The sequence below is a fragment of the Pipra filicauda genome, unplaced genomic scaffold (genome assembly GCF_003945595.2).
Source record: "Pipra filicauda isolate LSUMZ 115617 unplaced genomic scaffold, ASM394559v2 scaffold172_size1731463_pilon, whole genome shotgun sequence".
Taxonomy (NCBI): domain Eukaryota; kingdom Metazoa; phylum Chordata; class Aves; order Passeriformes; family Pipridae; genus Pipra; species Pipra filicauda.
Genome location: NW_024104240.1, coordinates 1,686,243 through 1,707,488, shown reverse-complemented (window position 1 = coordinate 1,707,488; position 21,246 = coordinate 1,686,243). Strand labels below are relative to the sequence as shown.

The 21,246-nt window shown below is 68.7% G+C and overlaps 3 protein-coding genes across 4 annotated transcripts; 2 read left to right on the top strand and 1 right to left on the bottom strand.

Annotated features, from left to right (window-relative positions):
- Positions 1-181: 181 nt before the first annotated feature.
- SYPL2 (synaptophysin like 2) lies at positions 182-7,477 on the top strand. The gene is made up of 6 exons (XM_039379705.1): positions 182-286; positions 1,575-1,646; positions 2,724-2,842; positions 3,833-4,034; positions 5,505-5,696; positions 7,349-7,477. Exons 1-6 carry the CDS (start codon positions 236-238, stop codon positions 7,475-7,477), a joined length of 765 nt encoding a protein of 254 aa, XP_039235639.1. The 5' UTR covers positions 182-235.
- A 1,128-nt stretch (positions 7,478-8,605) lies between these two features.
- On the bottom strand, positions 8,606-13,369 carry AMIGO1 (adhesion molecule with Ig like domain 1). 2 transcript variants are annotated; one of them, XM_039379703.1, is made up of 2 exons: positions 10,028-13,369; positions 8,606-9,949 (listed from the first exon to the last, which is right to left on the bottom strand). In XM_039379703.1, exons 1-2 carry the CDS (start codon positions 11,351-11,353, stop codon positions 9,866-9,868), a joined length of 1,410 nt encoding a protein of 469 aa, XP_039235637.1. In that variant the 5' UTR covers positions 11,354-13,369; the 3' UTR covers positions 8,606-9,865. The 2 variants fall into 2 exon arrangements, with proteins under 2 accessions (XP_039235637.1, XP_027571520.2); XM_027715719.2 differs by having other exon boundaries at positions 8,606-13,368.
- A 5,554-nt stretch (positions 13,370-18,923) lies between these two features.
- Positions 18,924-21,124, top strand: GPR61 (G protein-coupled receptor 61). The gene has a single exon (XM_027715718.2). The coding sequence runs from the start codon at positions 19,520-19,522 to the stop codon at positions 21,071-21,073; it is 1,554 nt and encodes a 517-aa protein (XP_027571519.2). The 5' UTR covers positions 18,924-19,519; the 3' UTR covers positions 21,074-21,124.
- The last annotated feature ends 122 nt before the right edge of the window (positions 21,125-21,246 follow it).

Here is a 21,246-nt window from a genome sequence, read left to right as displayed (position 1 = left end):
ACGGACAGACGGACACACGGACCCCCCCGCACTGGGCGGGGGTACAGGGGCGGCCCGGGGTGGGGGCTGGCCCGGGGGAGGGGTGTGAGCCGGGGGGGCTGCTCCGGGGGGCGGCCCGGGGGGGCGAGGGGGCGGGGCCGCCCGGCCCGGGGGCGGGGGGTGCCCGGCGGCGGCTCCGGCAGCGGAGCGGTCCCAGCGGGCGGCGGAGGCAGCACCGACCGCCCCCGGCCCGGCCATGGCCGAGCCCGGAGCCCCCGCGGCCGGTGACAAAGCGACCCGGCTCCAGGTAGGGCTCCGGGTCCACCGGGCGGGCTCCCGGCGCGGCCCCTCGATGACAGACCCCCGGGGCAACCCCCAGTGTCCCCCAGGGGGCCGGTACCAACCCCCGGAGAAGCCCCACAGTGTCCCGGTGCAGCCGCCCCGGGCGAGCCCCGGTTTAGCCCCCGGTCCCCCGGAGCTGCCCCAGCCCGGGGCAATCCCACTGCAGCCCCCCCGGTCCCTCGGGACAGCCCCGGGGGTGTCCCCCCGACGCCCTGAGCAGCCCTCCCGGTCCCCCGGTGTGGTACCCTCAATTCCCCCGGCCAGGACAATCCCGTTGCAGCCCCCCCGGTCCCCCCGAGCAGCCTCTCGGTCCCTCGGGGCGCTCCCCCCTCTCCCTCGGAGCAGCCCCCAGCCCACTGAGGTACCCCCAGCCCGGGGCAGGCCCCGCTGCCGCCCCCTCGGTCCCACCTTGCAGCTCCCCCTGCCCCGCGTTCCAGCCTCCCGGGGCAGCCCCCGGCCCGTTGGCCCCCCGGTGAGGTCCTCGCGGTTCCCCGGCGAAGCCCCCCAGCCCCTCCGTTACAGCCCCCCGGTGCAGCCCCCCTGTCCCCGGAGCTGCCCCCCGGTGCCCCGTTGTAACCCCTCCTCCCGGAGCAGCTCCCCAGTCGCTGCCCCCCCTGCCCGGGGCCATCCCGTGGTGGCCCCGCCGGTTCCTCGGGAGCAGCTTCCCAGCCCCCTGGAGCAGCCCCCCCGTCACCCGGGTCGCCCTCCGCTCCCCGGGGGGTGCAACCCCCCCTGTTCCCTGGAGCGCTTCCCGGTCCCCCAGGGCACCTCGCGGTGCCGTCCCGGTGTTCCCGATATTCCCTGTATTCCCGGTCCCCCGGTGTTCCCAGTGCTCCCGGTGTCCAAGGTGTTCCCTGTATTCCCAGTGCTCCCTGTGTTCCGGGTGATCCCTGTTTTCTCTGTATTCCCGGTGCTCCCGGTGATCCCTGTATTCCCGGTGATCCCTCTAATCCCCGTGCTCCCAGTGTTCCCTGTATTCTCGATGATCCCTGTAGTATTCCCGGTGATCCCTCTATTCCCTGTATTCCCGGTGTTCCCAGTGTTCCCGGTGATCCTTGTATTCCCTGCATTCCCGATGATCCCTGTATTCCCTGTATCCCCCGTATTCCCGGTGTTCCTGGTGATCCCTATATCCCCTGTATTCCCAGTATTCCCGGTGACCCCTGTATTCCCCGTATCCCCTGTATCCCGGTGTTCCCGGTGATCCCTGTCTCCCCCGTGTTCCCGGTGTTCCCGGCTCTCTCCCCCCGCAGGACCGTGTCCTGGGTGGGCTGCGCTGGGGCCGCCTGCAGGAGCCGCTGGGCTTCATCAAGGTGCTCGAGTGGGTGAGTGACCCCCGCGCCCTCCCCTGGAGCCCCCCGGCACGAGGGGACCCCGGAGCCCCCCCCGCCGGCCCCGTTCGGGGGTTGGGGTGCGGGGCCTCGTGTCCCCCCCCGGTGACCTTGAGCGGGTGGCCGTGCCCGGCCGGGCCGGGGGGGCCGGGGACACGGGGGGGTGGACCGGGGACACGGGGGGCGGGTCCCCCCACGGACTCGGGAGGCGCTGGGTGGGGTGGGGAGGGGTCCGGGGGTCGGCGGGGCCTGGGCCGGGGGACCCTCGGGGGGGGCTGAGCCGAGTGCCCGCGGGCCCGGCCCGGCCGTGCCAGGGCCGATCCCGGCGGGATTGGGTTTCAGGGCGGCATTTCCGCGCCTCGGCCTCGCCGGGGCCGGGGGCTCCCGGGGGAAACTGAGGCACGGGGGCGGTTTCCAGCCCGATTTGGGCATCTCCCACCCGCAGCAACCCGACTGGGGGCTTTGCCCCCGACCCCACGGCTCCATGGGTCGGATAATCCCACCCAGGGAGGCCCCCGGGTGTGCGAAGAGACCCCGAAAGCAAAACCGAGAGGGAAAAATCCCAGGAGGAGCCACCGGAATTCCCGGCTTCGCCCCTCGGTGCCGCACGTGGGGCTGCCCACGCCCGGACTGGGAGGCTCGGAATCCCCACTTGGTGGGAAGGCGGGAGCTCGGCCGGGGAGAGCTGCGGGAAAACACTCCGGGAATGGGGTTTTCCCGGCGCCCCCATCCCGGAGATAAGGGCAATGCGGCACCGAGGGACGGGACGACCCCGGGGGTCCCATCACGGCCGGCTGGAAACCCCCCAGGTGCTCGGCTGCCGCCGAAAATTAAAGGAGGAGGGGAGTGGGCTCGGCCTTGATGCCCCCCCGAACATCACCCCCGTCCTCAAATTCCGGTGCCAGCGGAATCCCGGTGCCAGTGGAATCCCGGTGCCAGCAGCTGCCACCCGGGGCCGACAGCTGCGGGGTGGCACTTTGCCCGGGACTGAGCCCCGGGGAGTGCAAACCCCCTCCGGGATGAGGGGGGGTCCCCGCGGGGTCTCCCCCCGACCCGTCCCCTCTCCCGCAGCTCTTTGCCATCTTCGCCTTCGGCTCCTGCGGCTCCTTCAGCGGCGAGACGGGGGCCATGGTGCGCTGTGAGAGCGGGGCCATGACGGCCATCTCCGTCCAGTTCGGCTACCCCTTCAGGTGAGGGGGGGCTGAGCCCCGGAACCCCCCCGGGGTCCCTCCCCGAGGGGGCTGCGCTGGGGTGAGACCCCCCCTCCCACTGCCAGGACCCCCGTGGGACACGGGCGTGGCCCTGAGGCTGTGTCCTGATGGGGACCCGTCACACCCCGACACCATGGGGACATCATGGGGCATCTCTGGGGGCACGGGGCATCCCTGGGGGCACGGGGCATCCCTGGGGGCACGGGGCATCTCTGGGGGCACGGGGCATCCCTGGGATCAATGGACATTCCTGGGATAAAAGGGCATCCCTGGGATCACAGGGCATCCCTGGGATCATGCATTATTCCTGGGATAAAAGGGCATCCCTGGGGTCATGGGATGTCCCTGGGGTCACAGGGGATCCCTGTGGCTCCAGTTCCCACCACCATCCAGTGGGATTGTCGTTCATCAGGGAACACCAGGGGAATCCCAGTTTATCTGGGAATGTGCTGATGGAGCCAGGCCAGCCCTGAGCCACCGGCTCTGCCCCCTCCCTGTGCCACCGGCCCTGTGCCAGGGCACTGCACCCTGGAAAAGCATCCGGGCTCGGGCCTGGCAGCAGATCTGTGCCCTCCTCCCAGGGTACCACCCCAGCCTGGTCATTCCCTCCATCCCCATCCTCCCCCTATTCCCAGGAGACCACCCCAGCCTGGTCCTTCCATCCCTCCAGCCCTGGGGGACCACCCCAGCCCAGTTATTCCCTCTACCCCTCCATCCCAGGAGACCACTCCAGCCTGGTTATTCCTTCCATCCCCATCCCTCACCCCAGCCTGGTTATTCCAGCCCTTTCCATTATTCCCTCCATCCCAGGAGACCACCCCAGCCTGGTTATTCCCTCCATCCCCACTCCCAAGGAGCCACCCCAGCCTGGTTATTCCAGCCCTTTCCATTATTCCCCCCATCCCAGGGAACCACCCCAGCCCGGTTATTCCCCCCTCCATCCCCCGACGCTCCCTCCCTCCCTCCCAGGTTGTACCAGATTCCCTTCGGGATGCCGAACTGCCAGGACGAGTCCGAGGCCCGCACCCTGTACCTGGTGGGCGACTTCTCGGCCCCCGCCGAGTTCTTCGTGACCCTGGGGATCTTCTGCTTCCTGTACTCCATGGCAGCCCTGGGGATCTACCTCCGCTTCCATTCCCTCTACTCCCAGAACACCAAGCTCCCCTTCGGGGTAAGATGGGAACGACCCCCCGGCACCCCCCGATCCAGCGGGGGGGTCCCGGGCCGTGGGGGAGGGGGGGGTGCGTGGGAATATTCGTGTTGAAGGAGGGATGAGTTTTCCGGGGAAAAGCGTCAACCCCGGCAGTTCCCGCAGGGACGAGCTCGTGTCTCCCACCCAGGGAGCGGTGCCAGGGTGGCCGTGCCACCCCTGGGGAGGTTCGATGGGCTCTGCTTGTTCCATCCATCCCTATTCCCAGGGGACCACCCCAGCCTGGCTATTCCAGCCATTTCCATTACTCCTTCCATTCCAGGGGATCACCCCACCCTGGCTATTCCCTCCATCCCCATCATCCCTCACCCCAGCCTGGTTATTCCAGCAATTTCTATCATTCACTCCATTCCCAAGGAGCCACCTCAGCCTGATTATTTCCATTATTCCCTCCGTCCCAGGGGATCACCCCAGCCCAGTTATTCCATCCATCTCCATTCCCAAGGAACCACCCCAGCCTGGTTATTCCAACAATTTCCATTATTCCCTCCATTCCCAAGGAGACCATCCCAGCCTGGTTATTCCATCCGTCCTCCCCATTCCCAAGGACCTACCCCAGCCTGGTTATTCCCTCCATCCCAGGGGACCGGAATCATTGATAATCCCAGAACAGAATCATGGGATCATCAGCGTTGGGAGAGACCTTTAAGCTCATTGGGTCCAACCCCCGCCCCAGCAGTGCCGGCACCCCATGAGCCCCCAGACCCCGTCCCCTGGACCCCTTCCCACCCCCCACCCCCTGGGCAGCCCCTCCCGGTGCCTGACCCCCCTTCCATGTCCAGGGAAGGGCAACGAGGCTGGGGAAGGGTCTGGAGCACAATTCCCATGAGGAGAGGCTGAGGGAGCTGGGGGGGCTCAGCCTGGAGAAGAGGAGGCTCAGGGGAGACCTTCTCACTCTCTGCAACTCCCTGACAGGAGGGGGGAGCCGGGGGGAATTCGGGCTCTGCTCCCAGGAAGCAGCAGTAGGACAAGAGGGCCTTGAGCTGTGCCAGGGGAGGTTTAGGTTGGATATTGGGAAGAGGTTCTTTCCCGAGAGAGTGCTCAGCCATTGGAATGGGCTGCCCAGGGAGAGGGTGGATTCTCCATCCCTGGAGAGGTCTTTCCCAACCTGGTTGATTCTGTGACTCTCTGATTCCATGACCTCCGAGATCATCCAGTCCAACCCTTGATCCAACCCCGCCGTGGTTCCCAGCCCATGGCACTGATGCCACATCCAGTCTGTGCTTCAACACCTCCAGGGATGGAGAATCCACCCCCTCCCTGGGCAGCCCATTCCAATGGCTGAGCACTCTCGGGAAAGAGCCTCTTCCCAATATCCAACCTAAACCTCCCCCGGCACAGCTCAAGTTTTGGCTTTCCCAGCCCAGCTGAGTCTCTCGTTCTCTGATTCCATGACTCCGTGACTGTGATTCCCCGCTCCCGCTCCCGCAGGATTTCTGTGTCACCGTGTGCTTCGCCTTCTTCTGGCTGGTGGCAGCGGCAGCCTGGGGGAAGGGGCTGAGCGACGTGAAGGCGGCCACGCGCCCCGGGGCCCTGCTGGGCGCCATGGCCGTGTGCCAGGACGAGGGCGTGCGCTGCAGCCCCGGCACCACGCCCGCCATGGGGCTGGCCAACATCTCCGTGGTGAGTGAGGATGGGGTCTGTGGGGTTTATGGCCAACATCTCCATGGTGAGTGAGGATGGGTTCGTGGGGTTTGTTCTGGCCAACATCTCCGTGGTGAGTGAGGATGGGGTCTGTGGGGTTTATGGCCAACATCTCCGTGGTGAGTGAGGATGGGGTCTGTGGGGTTTATGGCCAACATCTTCGTGGTGAGTGAGAGCGGGATTATGGCCAACATCTCCATGGTGAGTATGGGGTTTCTGGGGTTTCTGGGGTTTCTGGCTGACATCTCCATGGTGAGTATGGGGGTTATGGGGTTTCTGGCCAATATCTCCACAGTGAGTATGGGGGTTTATGGGATTTATGGGGTTCCTGACCAACATTTCCATGGTGAGTATGGGGTTTATGGGGTTTATGGGGTTTATGGGACTTCTGGCCAACATCTCCAGGGTGAGTATTTATGGGGTTTATGGGGTTTATGGAATTTCTGGCCAACATCTCCAGGGTGAGGCGCGGCCGGCGGCATCGGCGTGGGCATGGGGGGTGGTCACTTGAGGAAGTGGGTTCAGGGGGGTTTGAGTGGAGCTGAGTGACCCCTGGGCCTTGTGGGGCACACAAGGGCACAAGGGTGTGATTGTGCCCTTGGGGATGGGGTTTTGGGACTTTGAGTGGAACTGAGTGCTCCCCAGCCCTTATGGGGTACATGTGGGCATATGTGGGCACATGGGTGTGATTGTGCCCTTGGGGAGGGGGTTTGTGGGGTTTCAGGCAGAGCTGGGCATTGCTGGGTTCCCAAGCTTGGCCAGGAGAGGGCAGTGGGAATGGGGGAACACACATGGGAACAGGGGAACACATGTGGGAACGGGGTGGCAACACACGTGGGAATGGAGAACCATCTGGGAATAGGTGGGAACACAGGTGGGAATGGGGTGGGAACACACGTGGGAATGGAGGAACATCTGGGAATAGGTGGGAACACAGGTGGGAATGGGGTGGGAACCCCCCACGGCCACGGCGTCCACCCCCCTCCCACCAGGCCCCATGGGCTGTGGGACCCACCCTGCACCCCCAGGAAACCTCCCCAGCCATGGGGGACCCCCGGGGTGGGTGTTTGGGGTCCAGGGGGTGTATGGGGTATATGGATGTATGGGATATAGGGGGTGTATGGGATTTGGGGATGTATGGGGTGTGTGGGATTTGGGGATATGTGGAGTCTATAAGGTGTGTGGGATTTGAGGACGTATGGGGTGTGTGGGATTTCGGGATGTATGGGGTGTGTGGGGTGTATAGGATATTTGGGATGTAGGGGATGTATGGGGTGTGTGGGGTGTATAGGATATGTGGGATGTAGGAGATGTATGGGGTGTGTGGGGTGTATAGGATATGTGGGATGTAGGGGATGTATGGGGTGTGGGGGGTCCATGGGGTGCCCAGGGCACACGGGACACACACGGTGCTCGAAGCTCAGGGGGTGTGTGGGGTGCCGGGTGCTGTTCTCACCCGTGGGTGCCCCATGCGACCCTCTTCCTTCCCCCTCTCCCTTCTCCCCTCCCCGTCCCCTCTCTCTGTCCTCTATCCCTGTCCCCTCTCCCTCTCCCCATCCCCTCTCCCCATCCCCGTTCCCTCTCCCCTCTCCCCTCTCCCTCTCCCCTCTCCCCGTCCCCCGTTCCCGCAGCTTTTCGGGTTCCTGAATTTCCTGCTCTGGGCCGGGAATTGCTGGTTCGTGCTGCGGGAGACGCCGTGGCTGCGGCCCCCCCCGGTGCGGGACAGCGATGCCGAGCAGGGCGCCATCGACAAGCAGTGACCCCCCCTGGGACCCCCCCGGGACCCCCCCGGCCCCGGGTCCTCGCGCCGGCCGCCAGCCTGGGGAGGGGGCGTCGCTGGGTTGGAGCCGTGGGGGGGGGTCGGATGCTCCAGGAGGGGGGGCCGGGCAATGCCGGGGGTCCCGCTCGGGGTCGGGGGGTCTGTGTGTCACCCGGGGGGGGTCCGCGGCTGTGCGGGGGCGCATAAAGTTCTGGGTACCAGCTCTGGGTTGGGGGTCCTGCTGTCTGCCTCGGTGTGGGGGTGCGGCCCCCTTGGGTGGGCTACAGACCCCCTCGGTGGGCTACACACAGCCCTGGGTGGGTACAAACCCCCCTGGGTGGGCTACAGACCCCTCTAATGGGGTGCACACCCCCCTAATGGGGTACAGAACCCCCTAATGGGGTACACACACCCTTGGGTGGGCTACACATTCCCCGAGGTGGGGTAAACACACCTGGGGGGGGGTACAGACCTCCCTAATGAGGGACACATCACCCCGGTGGGCCACACACAGCCCTGGTGGGCCACAGCCCCCCCAGTGGGGTACACACTCCTTGGGTGGGCTACACACAGCCCGGGGGGGGGTACACACACCTGGGGGGGTACACACACCTGGGGGGGTACACATCCCCCTAATGGGGTACACACCCCCGGGTGGGGTACAGACCTCCCCCAATGGGGTACACACCCCTAATGGGGGACACCCCCCCGGATAAGGTACAGACACCCCCACTGGGGTACACCCCCCCGGTGGGGTGCACACCCCCCTGGGTGCTGGGTCAGAGGGGTGTTGGGTCATTGGGGTGCTGGGGGGGTCATTGGGGTGCTGGGGGGCAGTGGGATGGGGGTGAACACGGGGCTGGCCTGGGGGGCTGCCCTGAGCCCCCCTCCCAGCACAGCCCCAGGGGTCAGCGGGGCCCTGGGGGCACTGGGGAGTGACCGGGGTGACCCCCCACCGTCCTGTCCCCCCCCTTGCTCCCCTCCCATCCCCCCCGACGGCAGCAGAGCCCCCCCCGACTCTCTTCCCCCGGAGGGTCCCCCGGCACTGTCACTGTGTCCTTGTCCCCGCCCCCCGCCAAAGGGACCCCCCCTTGGAGCCCCCCCAAACCCGGCCGAGGGCAGCACAGACACGGGGGGGGGAACAGGTTTATTTTGGCCAAGGCATCAGCGCGGGGGGGGGTACGGCCGGGGGGGCGAGGGGGGCACACAGGGCACCCTTTGGAGGGCTGGGACCCCCGGGGTCCCCCCCTGCGTGCGGGGGGTGCTCTCCTCGCGGGGGGGGCTGCAGGGGGGCTCAGGAGGGTGTTGGGGGGGTTCGGGGGGGGGCACACCCCTGGTGCCCCCTTCCCAGGGGGGCTCGTGCTCCCCGGGGGGGTCATGCTGGGGGCTCACATGCCGCGGGTGGGGGGCAGTGAAGACTGGGGGGGCTGGGGCTGCGGGGGGGCACTGCCCTTGCACAGGGAGGCTGCTGCTCCTGGGGGGTGCTGGGGGGGTCACGGTGCTGTCACTGTCACCAGTGGGGCCCCCCCTGCTCTGCGGTACCCACACTGTCCCCACAGTGCCCTGGGGGGGTCCTGGGGAGGCGATGGGGTGACCCCCAAGCTGGGGACACAGTGTGGGGGGGTCTGGCCACACCTCCGTTCTGGGGACTGTCACAGCAGTGGGGGGGACAGGGGGTGTCCCTGGGGGGTCCTTCTGGTGTCCCCCACACCCTTGTCCCTCGCGGTCCCACAGTGAGTGGGGGCGGTCCTGGGGGGCGATGGGGTGACCCCCCCAAGCTGGGGACACAGTGCTGGGGGTCCGGTCACCCCTCTGCCAGGGACAGGTCCCAGCAGCAGTGAGGACACACGGGGTGCCTGGGACTGTCCCCACCGTGTCCCCTCACATCCTTGTCCCTCACGGTCCCACGGTGACCTCGGGGGGTTTCCCGGGGTGATCTCGGTCCTGGGGGGCGATGCCATGACCCCCAAAGCTGGGGAAACGGTGCTGGGGGTCCGGCCACCCCTCCTGCCTGGGGACTGTCACGGCAGCAGTGGGGACATGGGGTGTTCCTGGGACTGTCCCCATGGTGTCCTGCCGGTGTCCTCGCACAGCCTCGTCCCTCGCAGTGCCCTCGGCAGGTCCTGGGGGGCAGTGGGGTCACCCCCAAGCTGAGGACACGGTGGTGCGGATCCGGCCCCCCCTCCTGCCTGGGGACCGCCCCATTCACGCGCTCGTCCCTCGTGGTCCCGCAGTGACAGTGACCTCGGCAGAGGGGGGGCGGCGGCAACGCTCAGTCCTGGGGGGCAACGGGGTGACCCCCAAGCCGGGGATGCGGCAGTGGGGTTCGGCCACCCCTCCTTCCCGGGGACAGCTCACGGGACATCCCGGGGCCCGTCCCCGGCGCCGCTCACACCACGATGGGGGTGTCGGAGAACACCGAACTCACCGAGTCGGGGTCAGACACCTTCCTCTGCCCCTTGGGGCCCCGGGGGGCGGCCGGCGGGGGGGTCCCCCCCCCTCCCTTGAACCTGCCGTTCTGCCCGGGGCCGCCCCCCGGGGCAGGCCGGGGCTCGCCGTGCCCCCCGTCGTGGTTGGGGGTGGTGCTGAGCACCGAGGAGTTGATGCTGTCGTCGCGCGGCGCCGGCGCCTTCTCGGCGGCGCGGCAGCAGCAGCAGCGGCAGGGGGTCAGGTACAGGTAGATGAGCACCAGCACCACGCTCAGGATGCAGCCCACCAGCGTGGTGTAGGCCGTGTTCAGGGTGTCGTGGGGGCCGTGCAGGGTGAAGTTGTGCACCAGCAGCTCCACGTAGAGGGTCTCGTTGAGCAGCGGCCCCGCCACCCAGCACGCGTAGGTGCCCGCGTCCTCGGCCCGCAGCGCCCGCAGCTCCAGGCTGCCGTTGGCCAGCAGGGCCGCCGTGCCGTTGCCGCCGCCGTCCCCCGGCATCACCCTGTCCCCCGCCGGCGTCACCCAGTGGCGGCTGCCGTCCTGCCAGCGGCTGTCGCAGCCCAGGGTGACGCTGTCGCCGAGGTGAGCCTCCAGCACGGCCTCGCGCGCCTCGCTGCAGTTGAGGGGCTGCCGCCCCGCCAGCTCCAGGATGGCCACGGAGGCGTGCGGGGAGCCGGGCAGGTGGCACGTCAGCTCCTCCTGGAAGTCCAGCACGGCGCTGAGGCGGCGGCGGCGGCCGCGGGCGAGCAGCTGGAACAGGGCGCAGTCGCAGCCCAGCGGGTTGTCGTGCAGGTAGAGGCGGTCGCGCAGCCAGGCGGGCAGCGCCTGCAGCTCCCCGGCGGGCACGGCGCGCAGCCGGTTGGCCGACAGGTCGAGCAGCGCCAGGCGCGGCAGCCGCGAGCCCTCGCGCAGCAGCTCCAGCGGGAAGCGGGCGATGCGGTTGCGGCCCAGGTAGAGCTTGCGCAGCCGGCCCAGGTTCTCGAAGGCCGTGCGGTCCACGCTGGAGATCTCGTTGTTGTAGAGCAGCAGCACCTCCAGCTCGCCCAGGTCGCTGAACAGGTTCTCGTCGAGCGCGCGCAGGCGGTTGTTGGACAGGTCGAGGTGGCGCAGGCGGGGCACGGCCGCGAAGGCCTCGGTGGACACGAAGGCCAGCCCGTTGTGGCTCAGCAGCAGCGTGTGCAGGTGCGGGAGCCGCGCCGGGCTCCAGTCCCCGCGCAGCCGCGACACGTTGTTGTGGCTCAGGTCCAGCACGGAGGCGAAGCGCGGCAGCGGCGACGGCACCAGGCTCAGGTTGGCCTGCGAGCAGCTCAGCAGGTTGGAGGCGCAGATGCAGTGAGCGGGGCAGGACCCGCCCGCCGAGCCCCCCGGGCACAGCAGGGCCAGGGCCAGCAGCAGGGACAGTGGGGACGGCGGGGACGGCGGGGACGGGGCACCCCCGGGCGTGCCCATGGCTGTGTGAGGGCACGGGGCAGCCGGGAGGACACCCGGGGTGGGGGACGGGGCGGGTTCAGTCCCGTCCCAGGTGGGGTTGGTTGGTCACCCCGTGTCCCCAGGAGGGGTGGGTCAGTCACCCAGAGTCACAGTCCGGGGTGGGTTGGTCACCCCGTGTCCCCGGGTGGGGTGAGTTGGTCACCCGGTGTCACGGTCCAGGGTGGCTCGGTCACACGGTGTCACAGCACGTGCTGGGGCCGGGGCTCACCCAGTGTCACCAGCCAGGGGGGGTCACCTGGTGCTGCAGAGTGGGGTGGTTGGGTCACCCAGAGTCACGGTCCAGGGTGGCTTCAGTCACCCAGTGTCACAGCAGGCTTGGGGCTCAGCCAGTGTCACCATCCAGGGTGGCTTCAGTCACCTGCTGTCACAGCCCGGGGTGACTGTCACTGACCAGTCACTGGTCCCCCAGTGGTGCAGGGTGTGGTGGCTGTCACCAGTGTCACACTCTGTGCTCCGGGGTGGCTTCAGTCACCCGCTGTCACAGCCCAGCCGGGCTCAGGGCTCACGTGGTGTCACCGCGCTGGGTGGCTCTGCCCCTTGGTGTCACAGTCTGGGGTGGCTCTGTCACTCAGTGTCACGGTGCTGGGTGGCTGTGGTTCCTCAGTGTCACTGAGGGGGTGGCTTTGTCCCCTGGTGTCACGGCATGGAGAGGCTGAGGTCCCCTGGTGTCACACTGTGGGGTGGCTGTGGTCCCTCGGTGTCACGACATGCGGTGTCTCTGTCCCCGGTGTCACACCGTGCAGTGTCTCTGTCCCCGGTGTCACACCGTGCAGTGTCTCTGTCCCCTCGGTGTCACACCGTGCAGTGTCTCTGTCCCCCGGTGTCACACCGTGCAGTGTCTCTGTCCGTCGGTGTCACACCGTGCAGTGTCTCTGTCCCCCCGGTGTCACACCGTGCAGTGTCTCTGTCCCCCCGGTGTCACACCGTGCAGTGTCTCTGTCCCCTCGGTGTCACACCGTGCAGTGTCTCTGTCCCCTCGGTGTCACACCGTGCAGTGTCTCTGTCCCCCGGTGTCACACCGTGCAGTGTCTCTGTCCGTCGGTGTCACACCGTGCAGTGTCTCTGTCCCCCCGGTGTCACACCGTGCAGTGTCTCTGTCCCCCCGGTGTCACACCGTGCAGTGTCTCTGTCTGTCGGTGTCACACCGTGCAGTGTCTCTGTCCCTCGGTGTCACACCGTGCAGTGTCTCTGTCCCCGGTGTCACGACATGCAGTGTCTCTGTCCCCCGGTGTCACACCGTGCAGTGTCTCTGTCCCTTGGTGTCACACCGTGCAGTGTCTCTGTCCCTCGGTGTCACACCGTGCAGTGTCTCTGTCCCCGGTGGTCCCTCAGTGTCACAGTGGGGGGGAGGGGTCGGTCCCCTGGTGTCACAGGTGCCGCGGGGTCACTTCCCACGCGGGTCACAGTGCGGGGTGGCCCTGTCCCCGCTGTCACGACATGTCCCCGCTGTCACGACATGTCCCCGCTGTCACGGCCCGCCCGGTTCCCCCGCCTCGTCCCTCCCCGGTTCCCCTCCCCCAGTCCCGGGGCCGGCGGAGGATGCTCAGCCCCCCCCACCCCCCACCCCCCGGGCGTTACCACCGGGGCCGGGCCGGGCCTAGAGCGGGGCCGGGCCGGGCTGGTCCGAGCCGGGCCGGTCCGAGCCGAGCGGGGCCGGGCGGGGCCCAAGGAGGCCGAACCGAACCGAGCCGAGCGAACCCGAGCGGAGCCGAACCGAGCCGAGCGGGGCCGAACCGAGCCGAGCGGGGCCGAACCGATCCGGGCGGAGCCGAGCGGGCCGGGCCGAACCGGGCCGAGAGCGGCCGAACCGCCCCGATCCTTCCCGAACCTTCCCGAGCGCAGCCGAACCGACCCGAACGGGCCCGGCCCGGCCCGAGCGGTTCCGACGGTCCCCGAGCGGTTCCGATGGTCCCCGAGCGGTTCCGAGCGGTTCCGATTCTCTCCGATCTTTCCCGACCGTCCCCGAGCGGCGCTGCCCGGACGGCTCTGGGGGCGGGGCCGGCGCGCACGGCGCGTCCCCATTGGCTGCCCCGCGCCGCGCTCGGCCAATGGTGGCAGCGCTCGGGGTTAACCCGCGGAGAGCCGGGACCACCCGGGACCACCCGGGACCACCCGGGATCACCGGGACCACCCGGGACCCACCGGGACCACCCGGGACCACCTGGGATCACCGGGACCACCCGGGACCACCGGGACCACCCGGGACCACCGGGACCCACCGGGACCACCCGGGATCACCGGGACCCACCGGGACCACCCGGGACCACCCGGGATCACCGGGACCACCCGGGACCACCCGGGATCACCAGGACCACTCGGGATCACTGGGACCCACCGGGACCACCCGGGACCACCCAGGACCCACCGGGATCATCGGGACCCACCGGGACCACCCGGGATCACCGGGACCCATCAGACCCGGGTCTGGCCCCCTCTCCATCCCCAACCCCGTCTCCATCCTCATCCTTGTCCCTGTCCCATTCCATCCTGACCCCTCTCTCCATCCCCATCCTTATCGACATCTGTCCCCGTCCCCATCTCCATCATCCCAATCCCATCCCTGTCCCTGTCCTCATCCTCGTCCCCAACGCTATCCCACATCCCCATCCCCATCATCCCCATCCCATCCCTGTCCTCATCCTCATCCCCAACGCTATCCCACATCCCCATCCCCATCATCCCCATCCCATCCCTGTCCTCATCCTCATCCCCATCCCATCCATCTCATCCTTGCCCTCATCCCTGTCCCCATCCCTCTCCCAGTCCTCATCTCCATCCCTGTCACCCATCACAATTCTCGTTCTTATCCCTGTCCCCATTCCCATCATTCCCATCCTCATCCTAATCCCCATCCCCCTCTTGATCCCCATTCCCCCCCATCCCCTCCAATCCCATCCCTGCCCTGTTCCCCATCCCCATTCCCTCCCATCCTCATTCTCATCCCTGTCCTCTGTTCCCATCCCCATCCCATCTTGTCCCCATTCCATCCAATCCCATCCTGGTTCTTATGCCCATCCCTGTTCCCATTCTCATCCCCATCCCTGTCTCCATCCCCAGTCCTCCATCCCATCCCGTTGCATCCTGGCCTTCATCCCCATCCCATCCCATCCCATCCCATCCCATCCCATCCCATCCTATCCCATCCCATTCCTTCCCATCCCAGCCCCAGCCCCACAGCCCCCATTCCACCCCAAATCCCCCCTCCTGACCCCATCCCGACCCCCCTGGGATGGAGGCCCCCCCCGGTTCCCCCCTCGGGTGCCCCCCCCGCCCTCCCGGTGCCCCTCCCCCCCCCGCTCTGCCTCCCGGGAGTATTTTTAGCTCCAAACATTTGTGCCGGATTTTGGGTCCAAAATTAGAGGGAAAAGAGCCGGAACAAACCGTGCTGGGATGAGGCAGCTTTTTATGGGAAAGGGGGGGTGGGAATTCCAGGGGACCCCCGGGACACGGGACAGGGGGTCCCCCCTCGCCTGTTCCCCGCACCCCAAACCCCCCGGGCCGGGGGTCCCGCGGAACCACCCGGGGAATTCTGTCCTTGGATCGTCCCCATGTTCCCGCTTTAATCCGGGATTAATCCCTGCCCGACCCCCCCGGCTCTGGGCGCGGGGGCACCTTGGGGGGCGCGGGGGGGGCCGGGCTGGAGTGGGCACACGCGTGTGGCAGCAGCACCCGCACACGTGTGTGCTCCTCGGGACACGTGTGTGCCCCCAAACACGGGTGTGTGCCCCCCTACACACCCCCAACATGGGTGTGTGCCCCCAACACGGGTGTGTGCCCCCCAACATGTGTGTGTGCCCCCAACACGGGTGTGTGCCCCCCAACATGTGTGTGTGCCCCCAAACACGGGTGTGTGCCCCTCTACACGGGTGTGTGCCACCCAACACAGGTGTGTGCCCCCCAACATGTGTGTGTGTGCCCCCCCAACACGGGTGTGTGCCCCCCAACATGGGTGTGTGTGCCCCCCCAAACATGGGTGTGTGCCCCCCTACACGGGTGTGTGCCCCCCCAACATGTGTGTGTGCCCCCCCCAACATGTGTGTGTGCCCCCCAACATGTGTGTGTGCCCCCCAACATGGGTGTGTGCCCCCCCAACATGGGTGTGTGTGCCCCCAAACACGGGGGTGTGTGCCCCCAAACATGGGTGTGTGCCCCCCTACACGGGTGTGTGCTCCCCCAACACAGGTGTGCCCCCAAACATGTGTGCACACCCCGGGACACGTGTGTGCCCCTAAACATGTGTGCCCCCAAACATGTGTGTGCCCCCAAACACGTGTGTGTGCACCACGGGACACGTGTGCCCCCTACATGGGTGTGCACACCCCATGACATGTATGTGCCCACACGTGTGCCCCCAAACACGTGCGTGCACACCTCAGGACATGCATGTGCCCCCTTACATGGGTATGCCCCCCCCATGTGTGTGCCCCCAAACGGGTGTGTGCCCCCACATAGGGGTATCCCGGGGCACTGGGTGCTGGGATAGGGGTATCCCGGGGTACAGGGTGCTGGGATAGGGGTATCCCGGGGCACTGGGTGCTGGGATAGGGGTATCCCGGGGTACAGGGTGCTGGGATAGGGGTATCCCGGGGTACAGGGTACAGGGTGCTGGGATAGGGGTATCCCGGGGTACAGGGTGCTGGGATAGGGGTATCCCGGGGTACAGGGTGCTGGGATAGGGGTATCCCGGGGTACAGGGTACAGGGTGCTGGGATAGGGGTATCCCGGGGTACAGGGTGCTGGGATAGGGGTATCCCGGGGCACTGGGTACAGGGTGCTGGGATAGGGGTATCTCGGGGTACAGGGTACAGGGTGCTGGGATAGGGGTATCCCGGGGCACTGGGTGCTGGGTGTCAGGGTGCTGCAGTCCTGGAGTATCGGGGTGCTGGGGTTCCGGGCTGCCAAGATAATGGGCACTGGGGTACCTGGACTCTGGGTACTGGGGCACTGAGTGCCAGGGTGCTGAGCTACTGAGGTACTGGGGTGCTGGGGTGCTGAGGTATTGGGGTGCCAAGGCACTGGGCCCTGGGGTGCCAGCAGTGCCAGGGTGGGGGGCACTGGGTGCCGGGGTGCTGAGGTATTGAGGTGCTGGGGCACTGGGGTACCCCGATATTGGGGTGCCGACAGTTTCAGGGTGGTGGGGTGCTGAGGTACTGGGGTGCCAGGGTGTGCCACCCTTGGGGGCAGGGTGCTGGGGTGCCAGGACACTGAGGTATTGGGGTGCTGGGACAGAGGGGTGCCAAGATGACGGGTGCTGGGGTGTTGATGCCTTGAGACTGGGGGGCAATGAGGTGCCAGGACATTGAGGTGCCAGGGTGCTGGGACACTGGGGTGCCCAGATTTTGGGTACTGGGGTGTTGGGACACTGGGGTGCCCAGATTTTGGGTACTGGGGTGTTGGGATAGAGGGGTGCCCAGATTTTGGGTGCTGAGGTGTTGGGATAGAGGGGTGCCCAGATTTTGGGTGCTGGGGTGTTGGGATAGAGGGGTGCCCAGATTTTGGGTGCTGGGACAGTGGGGTGCTTGGGGGCTGGGATCCCGGGGTGCCAGGGTGCTGAGGTCCTGGGGTGCCCAGATGACGGGCACTGGCGGGGGGGCAGATTTTGGGGTTCCGTCGGTGCCAAGCTCGGGGGGTACCCTCGGGTTGCCCCCCCCCCAGGGCGGGGTGTCCTCAGGAATTCGCTCCCACACGAATTCCCACCCCGGGAGTGTGTGTGTGGGGGGGGTCTCTCCGTGGATCATCCCGAGCAGGATGGATCCCCTTCGGCCCCCGCGCCCGTCCGTTCCAGCCGCTTATTCCCGCCGTTTCCCGCGGGGGGGGGCCCCTGGAATTTTCCCGGGTTCAGCCGAGGTGCCGCGGGGGTTTTATTTTTGGGGTGGGGTTATTTTTGGGCGCCCCCGTCACGCCGGGGCACGTGACGCGCGCGGGGGTGGACATCGCGTCACCCACACCCCCCTCCCCCCCCCCGGGTCACTTGTCACAATTCCCCCCCCACACCCCAAAAAGGGACACCCCCCCCACGAGGGACCCCCCACCCTTTTTGGGGACACAGAGGCGAGCGCGGCAGCCCCGGGGGGGGGGAGCCCCAATGTGCGCCCCCAGAGCGGGGGGGGCGGACGCCCCCCCCGCTCTGGGGGCGCACATTGGGGTCCCCCCCCCCGGGGCTGCTTGGGGGGCGGCCGTGAACGAGGGGGGGGTTGTAGGGCGGGCGGGCGGGCGGCGCTAGGACCCTGCGGGCGGGCGGAGCGGAGCAGCCCCCGCCGCCGCCGCCGCCGCCGCCGCGGCCCCCGAGCAGCCCCCGCCGCCCCGGGGACCCCCCCTGCACCCCCCCGGCCCCGGGGACACCCCCCCGCCCTCGGGAAGCCAGCCCCCCCCCCCGGGTAAGTGCGGGGAGGGGGTCGAGCGGCCCCGCAGGGGCGATGCCCGGCGAGGGGGAAAAGGGAAGGGGGGGAGTGCGGGGAGGGGGCGATGGGACATCCCCCCCCCAGGGGGTGGGAGGGGGGTGTCCGACCCCCCCCCCCCCCCCCGGGGGTGATGGGGAGGACAGGGGGATGGGGGACCGCGGCTGCGCCCCGCATTCCATCACCGCCCCCCATTCCCTCCCCTCGCGGCCCCCGCCCCGCGGAAACACCCGGGAAAAGGGGGGGGGGGGGGGGGGTCTGGGGTGGCCCCCAAATCCTCCCCGCCGTGGGCCCCCCGTTCCCCGCGCGGAGCTCGGCGTGGGGGGGTCATACAAGGCCCGGGAAGCACCGAGGGGTGAACCCGCTTGTGGAGGGGGACTGGGGACCCCCCCCCCCCATTCTTAGGGTCTCCCCCGTGGGGGGGCCCCGCTGGGGTGGTTTGGGTTGAAACGTCGGAATTTGGGGGGTTTACCCCGGAATTGCTCATTTTTGGGGGGAACGAGGCTTTTGGGTGGGGGAGGGGGCTGGGCGGGGGGGTCGTGTAGAGGGCCCGGGGGTGATGGGGGCTGGGGGGGGTTCACGGTTGAGCTGAGACCCCCCCAGGGCTCTCAGGGGTCCCCCAAAGGTACCCCCCTCTGATGGCTCCCCCTCCCCCCCGGGGCCCGGGGCTGTGGGTGGGGGGTCACAACTGAGCTGAGCCCCCACCATGGTTCTCAGGGGGCGGCTGTGACCCCCCCGCGGGTTTTCAGGGGTCCCCCCAGGGCCTCCATCCCCCCTCCCCAACAGCTCCACCTGGGGGCTGCACTTGGGGGTCTCCCCAGAGCTGTGTGTGTCCCCCCCCCCGACAGCTCCACCTCCCCCCAGCTCAGCTGTGACCCCCCCGGGTTCTCAGGGTGGGCTGAACTCCCCTCGGCACTCGGGGCCCCCCCCCAGGGTCTCCACCAGCCCCCCCTGACAGCCCCAGGTCCTCGGGGGCTGCAGATGGGGGTCCAGCTCAGCTCTTGGGGGTCTCCCCCGGGGTTGTGTCACCCCTCTGTGAGACCCGTCTCTCTCTCACCCCCTCTGAGGGCTCCCCCTCCCCCCAGGTCCCCGGGTCTGTGGGTGGGGGGATCACCCAGGGGGTGATCCCAGGGTCCCCCAGGGTCTCCCCCCCTGCCCCCTGACAGCTCCACCTTCCCCCAGCTCAGCTGTGACCCCCCATAGATCTCAAGGGTCCCCCAAAGCTCCCCTGCCATGCCTGGAGCTGTGGTTGGGGGGTCACAACTGAGCTGAGCCCCCCCCATGGCTCTTAGGGGTCGGCTGTGACCCCCCCGGGCTGTCAGGGGTCCCACCAGGGTTGTGTCCCCTCCCGGACACCTCCACCTCCCCCAGGTACCCGGGGGCTGCAGTTGGGGAGTCTCAGCTCAGCTCTCAGGGGTCCCCCAGGGTCTCCCTCAGTCCCCCCCCCCGACAGCTCCACCTTCCCCCCAGCTCAGCTGTGACCCTCCCATGGCTCTCAGGGGTCCCCCCAGGGTCCCCAAAGGCCCCCGAGGGCTGTAGTTGGGGGGTCTCAGCTCAGCTCTCAGGGGCTCCCCCGGGCTCTCCCCCCTCCTCTGACCGCTCCCCCTCCCCCCAGGTCCCCCCCTCTGCGAGGACTCCCCAGATGAACGTGACCGGGGGGCACCTTTGGGTGCTCTGAGCAGACCCCCCCAGCGATGTGAGCCCCCCGTGCGATGCCCAGCGCAGGATGGAGCCCTCCCTGCCCTCCCCGTGGGGCTGGAACGGCTCCCGAGGAGGGGGGGCCCGGCCCCCCAACAACGGCAGCGCCGAGGGCAAGGCCAAGGACGGCGGGGGGGCGGCGCGGGCCGTGGGGCTGCTCTTCATGGTGCTGCTCGACCTGACGGCGCTGGTGGGCAACGCGGCCGTGGTGGGGGTCATCGCCCGCACCCCCGCGCTGCGCAAGTTCGTCTTCGTGCTCCACCTGTGCCTCGTGGACCTGGTGGCCGCGCTGACGCTGATGCCGCTGGAGATGCTGGTGGGCTCGGCGCTGGGGGGCTCGCCGGGGCTCTGCCGCGTCTACCTGTTCCTGCTGGTGTGCCTGAGCTCCGTGTGCATCCTCTCCATCTCCACGCTCAGCCTGGAGCGCTACTACTCGGTGGTGCACCCGCTGCGCTACGAGGCGCACATGACGCCCACGCTGGTGGCCGGGGTGCTGGCGGCCGTGTGGCTCAAGGCCGTGGCCACCTCGGTGGTGCCGGTGCTGGGCTGGCTGTCCCCCCCCGAGCGTCCCCCCGCGCCGGGCTGCTCGCTGCAGTGGAGCCCCGGCGCGCCCTGCGTGGTGTTCGCGGCGTTCCTCGCCGCCTTCTACTTCGCGCTGCCGCTGCTCGTCATCGTGCTCACCTACTGCGCCATGTTCCGCGTGGCCCGCGTGGCCGCCGCCCAGCGCGGCCCCCTCCCCACCTGGCTGGAGACCCCCCCCCCGGCCCGCCGGCGCTCGGCCTCGCTCAGCAGCCGCTCGCCGATGGTGACCCCCCCGTGCCCGGGGGGAGCCCCCCGCAGCACCCCGCACAGGACGCCGGGCGCGGGGGGGGGCAAGGCGGCCGCGGTGCCGCTGGCCGTGGGGGGCCAGTTCCTGCTCTGCTGGTTGCCCTTCTTCTCCTTCCAGCTCTACGCGGCGCTGGGGGGGGCGCGGGGGGGCGGCGCGGCCGAGACCGTGGTGACCTGGCTGGGGTTCTGCTGCTTCACGTCCAACCCGTTCTTCTACGGCTGCCTCAACCGGCAGATCCGCGCCGAGCTGGGCCGGCTCGTGGCGACCCTCCTCAAGCAGCCCCCCGAGGAGGGGCTGCGCCTGCCCAGCCGCGAGGGCTCCATCCAGGAGAACTTCCTGCAGTTCCTGCAGAGCACGGGCAGACCCCCCGAGCCCCCCCCGGGCACCCCCAGACGGGACCTGCCCCCGCCGGGAACCCCAAAACGGGACCCGGCCCCCACCCCAGACGGCCCCAAACGGGACCTGCCCCCCATCCCGGGCACCCCAAACCGGGACCTGCCCCCCCCGTCCCTGTCACCCCTGTGGGGGGTCGGGGGTCCCAAACGGGACCTGCCCTCCCCGTCCCTGTCACCCCTCTGGGGGGGCGGCGGTCCCTCGGCCGTCCCCAAACGGGACGCGCCCCCCCCTTCCCCCCCCGTGGATTTTCGCATCCCGGGGCAGGTGGGGGAGGACGGGGGGGAAGGGGGGGAGTGGGGAGGGGGCGATGGCGGGTGGGTGAATCCCCCCGGGGGGTCGGGCAGGGCGGGGCTGTAGCGTTTTTGGGGAGTTTGTCGCGGGTAAATGTGGCTGTGAGGGGAGAGGTGGTCCCGGTCACTCGCTGTGGGGGGGGCGGCGCTGACACGAGGGGGGGACACAGAGATCGCGGAGTGGGGGAGGGTCCTCATGGCTGGGGGGGTTGGGGGTCCCATGATGGTCACTGGGGTGGA

Coding starts and splice junctions, on each gene's coding strand:
- AMIGO1 (XM_027715719.2), bottom strand. CDS start 11,353: ATGGGCACGCCCGGGGGTGCCCCGTCCCCGCCGTCCCCGCCGTCCCCA.
- GPR61 (XM_027715718.2), top strand. CDS start 19,520: ATGGAGCCCTCCCTGCCCTCCCCGTGGGGCTGGAACGGCTCCCGAGGA.
- SYPL2 (XM_039379705.1), top strand. CDS start 236: ATGGCCGAGCCCGGAGCCCCCGCGGCCGGTGACAAAGCGACCCGGCTC. Junction 4,035..5,504: donor ACACCAAGCTCCCCTTCGGG/GTAAGATGGGAA, acceptor CCGCTCCCGCAG/GATTTCTGTGTCACCGTGTG. Junction 5,697..7,348: donor GGCTGGCCAACATCTCCGTG/GTGAGTGAGGAT, acceptor CCGTTCCCGCAG/CTTTTCGGGTTCCTGAATTT.